This window comes from Nannizzia gypsea, genomic scaffold (assembly GCF_000150975.2).
Source record: "Nannizzia gypsea CBS 118893 supercont1.1 genomic scaffold, whole genome shotgun sequence".
Classification (NCBI taxonomy): domain Eukaryota; kingdom Fungi; phylum Ascomycota; class Eurotiomycetes; order Onygenales; family Arthrodermataceae; genus Nannizzia; species Nannizzia gypsea.
Genome location: NW_003345201.1, coordinates 322,263 through 331,200, shown reverse-complemented (window position 1 = coordinate 331,200; position 8,938 = coordinate 322,263). Strand labels below are relative to the sequence as shown.

At 51.7% G+C, this 8,938-nt stretch overlaps 2 protein-coding genes across 2 annotated transcripts; both read left to right on the top strand.

The window, feature by feature from the left end:
- Positions 1–2,980: 2,980 nt before the first annotated feature.
- On the top strand, positions 2,981–4,105 carry MGYG_00111 (hypothetical protein; the record flags this gene model as incomplete). Its single annotated transcript, XM_003175972.1, has 5 exons — positions 2,981–3,063; positions 3,126–3,227; positions 3,445–3,554; positions 3,694–3,826; positions 4,018–4,105. 5 exons carry the CDS (start codon positions 2,981–2,983, stop codon positions 4,103–4,105), a joined length of 516 nt encoding a protein of 171 aa, XP_003176020.1.
- A 3,681-nt stretch (positions 4,106–7,786) lies between these two features.
- MGYG_00110 (hypothetical protein) lies at positions 7,787–8,581 on the top strand (the record flags this gene model as incomplete). Its single annotated transcript, XM_003175971.1, has 1 exon — positions 7,787–8,581. The coding sequence occupies one exon, from the start codon at positions 7,787–7,789 to the stop codon at positions 8,579–8,581; it is 795 nt and encodes a 264-aa protein (XP_003176019.1).
- Positions 8,582–8,938: the final 357 nt, after the last annotated feature.

Genomic DNA, 8,938 nt, shown 5'->3' with positions numbered 1-8,938 from the left:
GCAGAACGGGATGTATGAATCTACGCGTCCCTTCTGCATAGGGCCTTATAAAGGAGTACGGAATAAGTATATTACCATTCTAGACTAGGCCGTTGGGAGCCTGGAATATCTAGCCACGGTCGCCCGATCCGTCTAGATTGTGTATAGCCATAACTAGGGGGGAGAATATCCAAACGTGGGAGAAGCACGTACCCGGCTGCCGCTCAGTACACTATCTCGAGCCATCACCACTAGACAACGGGTAGCTTTATAGCACACGACACAACTTCAGCTCCGTTTCTAGAATAATCCCTTTTCAATAGTTTCCGTGATGGAGCGACGGGACTCCGTAAACTAGATGGCCTCGGGAGGATCTCCCACCATGGCTTCCAGGTGGCTGCCGATAGTAGCGGTGAGAATTTAGAAAATGGAAAATTGTTGAGGTCGTGGTGGTTGAATAATTCACCGGCAAGAAAGGGCTGAACTATCGACTAGCCTCCCGTCTGTCCAGCCATGCTTCTGCTCCACCAGAAATCGGAATTGCAATGGGCGTAGGAAGTAGGAGAATTCGCAGTGTTAATGAGCGGTGATGGAGGGGCTGAGACAGCAGCTCGAGGATCCACACAGCTAGGCCTACAGCGGGAAAAGTCGAGAGCAAGCGGTGTGCTAGACAGCAGTGTCAATTATCTAGACTGGCTATCATTAATGGTCTCTGCAGGAGAAGCGAAATACGGTCACGAATTGCAAAAGAGCTACCGTGTACTCTGTATGAAGTGTCGTAGAGGGAGTACTTCCTACACGACGAACAATATTCTTGTTCATGCAAACAACCCGCAGATGAGGCTTAGGAAGCTTGCTCTGGACCCTGATATTGACATTGAGCCTGACTCGGGCCGCCCGAGCCCCATCCCGTCCATCTCATCTCATCTCATCTCGCTATCGGACCCATCTGGAGCGTCATGCTGTGTGATGATATTCTCCAACGCCGGGGGTATCGATATGATGTGTCTGTGGCTGGAGCGCAACAGACACGCATCCTTGATATCGGGCAGTTGGTATTCAAACACCAGATGCATACTATTGCAAATATAATGATTGCAGGCGATAGGTCAATCTAGCCCTGCAGCCCATCCTCTTGCTCATGCTATTTACCATGAGGGGGGGGGTATCAGCACCCATCCTCACCGTCGCCATCACCATCACCATCACCATCACCATCAATCTCGTCGCGCCTTCGCCTCCGCGCTTTGGCCCTCAAGATTATGTAATATCATTACCACGTGATTAAGGGATTGTGATTGGACAATATATAACGACTCCTTATTGGTGAAAAAACCTCCCAACTTCCCCTGAAGAAACGAAAACAAAAAGCAAAGAGAAAAAGAAGGGCGGAAGAAGAAGCGAAGAAGAAGGGATCTCAGATCGCGAGATTCCTTCCGTGCCGCGTCGTCTAGATAGAGGTTGCATCCATAACGAACACTTCTGGAGCATGTCCGACTCGCTGAAGTGAAATGCTGGGCTGAAGATGCCTTCTTGGGCTGCACGTTTGGGGACTTTCGCCTCCAGAGAGGGGGCTCCAGAGGGGCTCCAGAGCCTGTCTGGGATATCCGGGGTAATGCTGTCTCTCGCCAGTCATGAACCTGTCTTACCCCCACACAGACAGGACGTTAGTGTGTTCATAACACCTGAAATGTAAAGGAGACGGGATCTGCGTGCACCAGGACAGAAGTCCAGCCAAAGGCGAAGGAGGGAAAAAGCCACTCCCTTGGACCTGCGTCTGCGTCCTCCATGAGGCGACTGGCGTCCGCCACCGTCAACCCTCCATAAACTCCAGACGCCTCCCCAGACGCCTCCCCAGACGCCTCCCCTTTGCCTTCCCGTCTATCAAACCCCCCTCATTATCGATGAGGAGGAGGAGAAGGAAGGGTCTGACCGCGTATCATTTCATATCTGGAACAGAAGAAGGGCGAAGGTCAAGTACTCCGTAAGTACTCCATAAAGGGGCTCTGCAGGGAGAGGAGGCACGGAGATGCTCCCTAAGCTGTTACTCCATACTTCTCACCACGGATTACACGCATACTTAAACAGCGAAACACGAAATGGAATGATTAATACGGAGTAAGTACTCTGTACTCCATACAGCGACCAGTCAATCAGGCCAGCTCTTTGCTCTATACTCCGTACACCGTGCGACTGACTGGTAGTTAGTAAGACGCATTTCGATCGAGCCTGATCTCATGAGATCTGTCCCAAGATATTGCCACCTTGACATAGCATATCATCCGTGCATTTTTATGTGTGCGGAGTACGTACGACTGTGTTTTTGCGTGTGTACCTGTCGAACTATCAGGTTTTCCAGCGATAATTCTAGGTCTTATGCAGACAGACATGGTAGGACACCCAACTAGTTGGTCCAGGTACAAGGACACTCGGTCCCATGGACTCGGGATCTGGCTTTTGTCCCGTCCACTCGGGAGAGTTTAGCCATTTTTCACCACGGGTGGGACTATCACATTCACATTTCACAAAATAACGAACGAGCAGACTGACTATTCGACGTCTCTTTCTTTTCGCCGCCCCCTCCCTTCATTTTTAGCAACTAACTATTGAAGATCATTGGTTTCATTCAAAATTGCCTTTACCCTGATCAGGTTGATTGGAGCTCACTGTGGGGACGCGGAAGGGAGGCTGGCGGTCCGCCCTTCCGCTCCCAGCCCGCCACCTCTGGAGCCCGCAGAGAGCGACGAGGGAGAGAGAGAGAGATCTGTATGATCCAGAATTCCCTGGGCTGGGAAGGGCGGATTAATTATTTTAATGCTGCATATATAAATACACTAACTGGGTATAGTTACCCAGAAAGTCTGCACTAAGCATCCCATCGTGCATATGATGGGTCTTTTGTCCTCCCAGGCTGCTCCCTTCAGGCTCCCCGAGTGGTGGACTTGTTTCTAAGCCCAAGCCCTTGCCGGTGGGCCCAGAATTTTGGGACGTCTCTTGAACCATGTGTGCTCTTCTCTGCTCTCTCCTGGCAGGGGATGATTTTCGATACGACAGTCAGCAGGGAAAAGCTGGTAACGAAAGCGAGTATGTGGGAGAAGCTGAATGTGAGGAAGCATATTATCGGAAATCCTAGTTAAAAGATATAGGACTACTCCGTACTTGGGGGCAAACCCATCATCGGCCAAGCGATTCGTTCGCTCTGTCTGCCCTGCACCTGAGGATGCTCATGCAGCGTGTCTCCTCGGAGTGTATGTCTCGAGTGAAGCCAGGGCAGAGTGTCGTCCGCCACTCTTGGATCTTAGGCTCTGAGGATCCTTCATCTTCTCTCCATACGAAGTGCACACACACACACACACACGAACACCATATCCACTCGTGGCCAGCCCCTAGTGGAGGATAGGCTAGGAGCTGATTCCCCGTCCAGCGGGAGACTAGCTGCTTGGCTTTACAACGGTGGATTGTCAGCTCGAGACCATCACCGCAACGTTGGGCGGAAGGGTATGGCTGCCCCTTTGACTGGTCTGCGATCAGCCATCCCCGACCAGTCAAGGGCAACGACGATGCGACACAACTGAGTATGTTACTTTCCTGACGGTTTGGTTCGTCCTCGTCGTTTCTATTTGTGATGGGGGTATGGCTGGTAACCGCGCCAGGAGAGGAAGGCTAGTAAGGCGGATTTTCGATGCGTCTGCAGCACTCACACGTGTATGCAAGGGCAGAGAGCCAGTGGTTCGTCTCCTGGTGCTGCTTCGTCGATTCGGGAGTTGAAACGTCAACCTGCGTATTCGGTTCAGGATGGTGATGTGAGATGTGGTAGTATTGGGCTGAACCCCCTTCGTCAGTCAACGTAAGGGCGCTTTACGAAGGGCGGATACATTATACACTTTCGACGGCAAGCCCAACCTGAATCAATGAGCACCGAGGGAAGGGAACCGGACAGGAGTCTCGATCAGCCTGGTCAATCGCCGTTTGGCGTCTTCCACTTTCCCTCTCCCAGCCTACTCTTCGTCCTAACGGTCTCGACTCTCACAACTCCAGAGATCATCAGCTTAGCCTGTCAACGGCGTCTCTCCGGCGGGTGTCCAAGCTACCCTATGGTCCTATGAGGATGTACAACGCGACATAAGGGTTCCATCGCGATGGAGAATTCAGACCCAAGAGAAGGGATCAAACCACCAGACCAATCACCCACGATATGACGGCTTGTGTACACTTATTCGAGAGTAATGCAAAATAAGTAAAAAAAAAACCTCCATCGGGCTAAGTAGACTTCTCTCCTCTCCACGAGTTAAGCCTTTTCCAGCCATCATAGGGAACCTCGCCCCCCTATTTTATTATCATTGTTCCTTTTTTTACGTCGTTCGTTTTGTGTATTTTATTTTATTCTTCTTGCGGAAAAATATGACATGGTGAGAAAAGAAACGAGACAGCTAACAAAAAAAATGAAAAATAAGCTATCGCGGATCCGATTCCGACAAGTCGCTGCCTCACGTTCACCAGACCAGGATCGTGTCCGTGTACGATATTCTATACGGTCTTGGAGAAGAAAAGAGGCGCACACACACCGAGAGAGAGAGCGACTGCAGAGAGGGCGCGTGAGAGGTGTCGGCAGGCGTCTACGGAACAGATCGCATACAGCGGCAGTTGGGTGGCAGACGATGAGACGCTGGTGAGCGGTCAGGTTGACTCTTCCACCAGCCTTTCTTTTGCTTCTGCCTCGTCGGCTCTCTACCACGGAACCAGAGATGGTACAGAGCACCAGCCCTTGACCGTCTATCTATCTGTTTTGACTATCTATCCGGATGTCAACCCGCCCGGAATCTTGACAAAGACGCTGGGAGGACTGTCCCGACGGCCCGGCACATTCACCCCCAGCGACACAGACAGAGCAATATATAGAATATAGTTACTCCGTATGGAAAGCCGCAACACACAAAGAGGGAGCACAAAGCACAAACGCGAAGCGAGAGGGAAGAAAGAACAGAAATCCCGGCGATGCGGAATAAAGGGACGAGAATAAGAGACACAAGCAAAATAACTAAATGCAAAAAGAAAAAGGACAGTCCTATATTCCAGTCAATCAGATTGATTGCTATTACAACGATTATGAGCAAACCGGCGAATAGCGGCTCGCAGCACCGCTCGACTGGGTTAATATTACGGAGTACTTATTTATATCTCCGGATGCGCTCCTGTTCCCCGGCCCCCCCGCCCCCTGCAGTGGCCTTCCTGCACTCCGCCAACGGCTTTTTTCTTTTCGTAAGCAGGTCGACGAGATGGAGAATGGGAGCTTCATAAGCACGGAGAAACTGTGGGCTGCCTCCATGCCTTTTACGCGTCCCCGGCACATATTTTTAATTTACGTACCGCGTATGGATGTAACTACATGGCTGCGGACGGACGGGTTGGCCTGTGACTCTTGACGCTGCCTGTAACCGGCCCTTGCGTAACTCAACGGCATCGACTCGACATGATCTGAACTCGACCAAGAGCAGCCCGGATGGAGCAAGCCGCCATAACTACCGTGGCGCGACAGGCCCAGGGACAACAAAACACAAGAGAGGTGTGTCTGTCGTCCAGTCCGTCCCCTATACGAGCCGTCGTGTTGCCTCAACAGACATATATCGGTGTGAAGGACCTTTGAACAACATGCAGGCGCAGGTCCGGAACCGGGGAGTTATTTTTTTTACTCGCTTTACTTACTTGCGTTGGCTGATTGCTGGCTGCCCAAGCCCGAAGCAACCACCCGGCGGCGCCCAAAAGAAAAGGAGGAGCGAGGGACGACGAAGACGGAGCAGAAGCAGAAGCAGGAGATGCAGTGTCAGAAAATGTTGTTGGTATAATATTGCTTCCGACCAGGGCACAGCGCAGCAACTGCAGGCCGAGTTCGAAATCGCACTTATTATTTAATTACAAAAAGAGGTGTCTAGAGTGTCTCAAAAACAGGGCTTTTCGACTCGGCACACCGGCGTGTTCTATATTAACTATTTACTAGTTGATCCCGAAAAACAGGATCTCTTTGGGGTACGTCAAAACTCCCTGTCTACCGACTTGATTCCCACGGGTAATCTTCCAGGGAAAACCACACGGTACGGGATATGGTGATGAGGAGGAGACGAGAACGACGAAAGAAAAGGGAAAAAAACAAAGGAAAAGAGAAAGCAGGATAACAGCTGCACCGACTCCAACAAAAAAGGAAAGAAAGGGAAAACAGGCGCCGCCTCCCGGTATCTTGTTTAATTGTGTGTAACGGCGGCAGTCAGTTGGGAAGGTCTCACGCTGCCTACCGCCATCCCTCCCGCCCGCGTCCCATAATCTCCGGGGAACAGCAGAGGGGGAAAAAAACTACTCCGTACGGAGCACTAGGGACAGGTTAGAGGGTTACAAGGAAATAAGGATGTGATGCTGTTGGTCATCCTTCCACCGGGAGAGAGAGTTCTCGTTGCCGTGCTGTGACGAGACCGCCTGTCCGGTCCACGATACAACAACAAACGAGCGAGATCGGGACCAACATCTAGGCATCCCATCACCATCATCATCACTCATCCATCCGTCACTTTACTTACTTACGGTGAGGCCACGAAGGGGGTGGTTGTCTTCATCATCCAGCAGCTACCACCCAACCACGAAAATGCAGTTAGTCACCGCCCGTTGTGCCAGGATGCCTTCCCTATGCGATGATTAGTCGAAGGGCTGACCAGACCGCCAGTTAAGGCATGGGGACTTGGGATCAAGCACACCACCACCACGGAAGTATACACGGAGTCACTTTTCTTGTGGTGAGTCGGAGGGGGTGGTATGAACTCTTCACGCCTTTGGTCCAACGGGTTTCCGCCCCCTTCTTCACTCCAGGCAGCCTTGGACCTCCTCTTGTCGGAGAAAGAGTAAGGAGGGGAGTCAGAGGAAGAGTAGGTAAGGCAGGCAGCAGCGATGCGAAGGGAAAGGAAAAATAAAAAACGGACAGCCAGGCTCAAGGCGTATTTTTCAATACAAGACGTGTAAGGGATGAGCACTTGGCAGCTCTTCATCTCCCCCCGGGCTCAGCGGACCGTTCCATGGGATCTCTCGACCTGGGGTAACTCTATCGTCTGGCTGTCTTCCTACCAGAACGAGGGACAGAACGGCCGGAGACGGAGGTTAGCTTCGCCCTGCCTCTTGAGTCTCTTGTGTCTCTGGTCTCTGGCCTCTGCCTCAGCTTCTTCTCAGCTTCTTGTGTCTTGCCTCCCCTGCCTGTTCTCCTATCACGCTGCGTCGTCTACTCCTTTCGCCCTCTGAGCATGGCTGAGTGCGTGTACTATGGTACTATGAGGCCCTGTTGGTATGAGAAAGAGTCGCCTTCATACGCCTCACCGTACGCTAACGACTGGATAATTATTTGCTTTTGGACCGGGGCACCGGTGAGTGCAAATCCGCTCCACCGCCCATAATTATTCATATTTCATATTTTATTTTTGCACTTTGTTTTTCGGCTTTCGGTTTTTGCATATGATATAACATTCTTTTTTCTTCCCTTGTCTCTCTTTCCTCCCTTTTTATTTGCTTTTTTCCCCTTTTCCTCCTTGCTTTTTCCTCCCTTTGCAAGATGGGCTCTTTTTTTGCTTTTTATGCCCTTTTGGCCCTTCGCCCTGGAGTATACCTTGACCTTGCACGAGCTATCATATCTAATAAACATAAGGCAAGGTGTTCGGCTTCATTTTTTATATAATATCGTTGCTCCTCCTCCTCCAGACCAAGCTGACCACAGACCTTTCTGAACATCTTCAGACCAACATCAATATCCAAACTAATAACGCAGAGCTAATTCTTTATGGCTTGCACGGCTATACAACCACCATCACTCTCATCGTCACTGTCGACTCTACTATCAGCGTCATCAGCGGCATCATCATATACCAGCAGCATCAGCAACAGCAACAAGCAAAAGAACCTCGACTCCAGGAGCTACCAGACCAAGATGTGGAGAGGCTACGGCTTTGGCAGCAGTGCTGCATCCTCCCCAGTCTCACCACCATCGTCTTTCCCACAGCCAGCTCCTCCACCACCATCACCATGCGACGGGCTGCTCGACATCTACCCTCGCAAGACGTCTTTCTCGACCTTCTCGGGAAGCAACACCTCGTGTGCCTTTCCCTCGTGGCCTAACCGATCATCTCTCTACTCTGGCTCCGAGGACGACAGCGGCAGCTCAGCCTCGGCCTATCTCTCAGACGAGGACCTGTTCCCGATCCCGTCTACTTCGTCAGCATCCAACCCGATGCTGGCAGCCATGGAGACCCCCTTCGGAAGCGACAGCTTCGACGAAAACGAAAACGCCATCATCGGAAACCCCGGGCTGACCACCGAGGAGCAGATCCGACACATGAACGAGACCGAGGACTGGCGCATGAGGCAGTACGTCCAGGCCCAGGCTCAGGCCCGCGCCCTCCAGGCTCTCCGGGCTGCCCAGCTAGCAGCCGTGGAGCACGCGCAGGCTAGCAGACAGCGCAAGAAGCGCGCATCGGGATCGAGCAGCAAGAAGCGACGGGCTCACCATGGATCTGCCGCGGCTGCCGCTAGCAGCGGAAGCAGCTCTTCCTCTACCTCGGCTTCTTCCAAGCACTAAACCTCGACCCATATTATTATTTACTCTTCTCCTTTGTCAGTTACAAGATACCAACGAGTTTTACGAAAAGCACATGCACAGCAACAAACATCAACATCATCACCAGCACACCGTCATCAGCCACGGGCAGCAAAACAGACTTCCAGAATGAGTCACTCCCCCCAGTGTTCGGGGTGACGGTGGATGCCCAAGGCTCAGCGAGTTAGGCGCGTTCGGTGGTTTTTTCTTTTCTTTTGCCTTTTCACACACTTCACTTCACACACATCGCTCTTGATTTGTTTTTGCCTTTCCCTGAATGTTGGGCATTTGCATGGCATGAAGCGCACATCCTGGTGATTGGCGGGCCAGGGAGGTTTC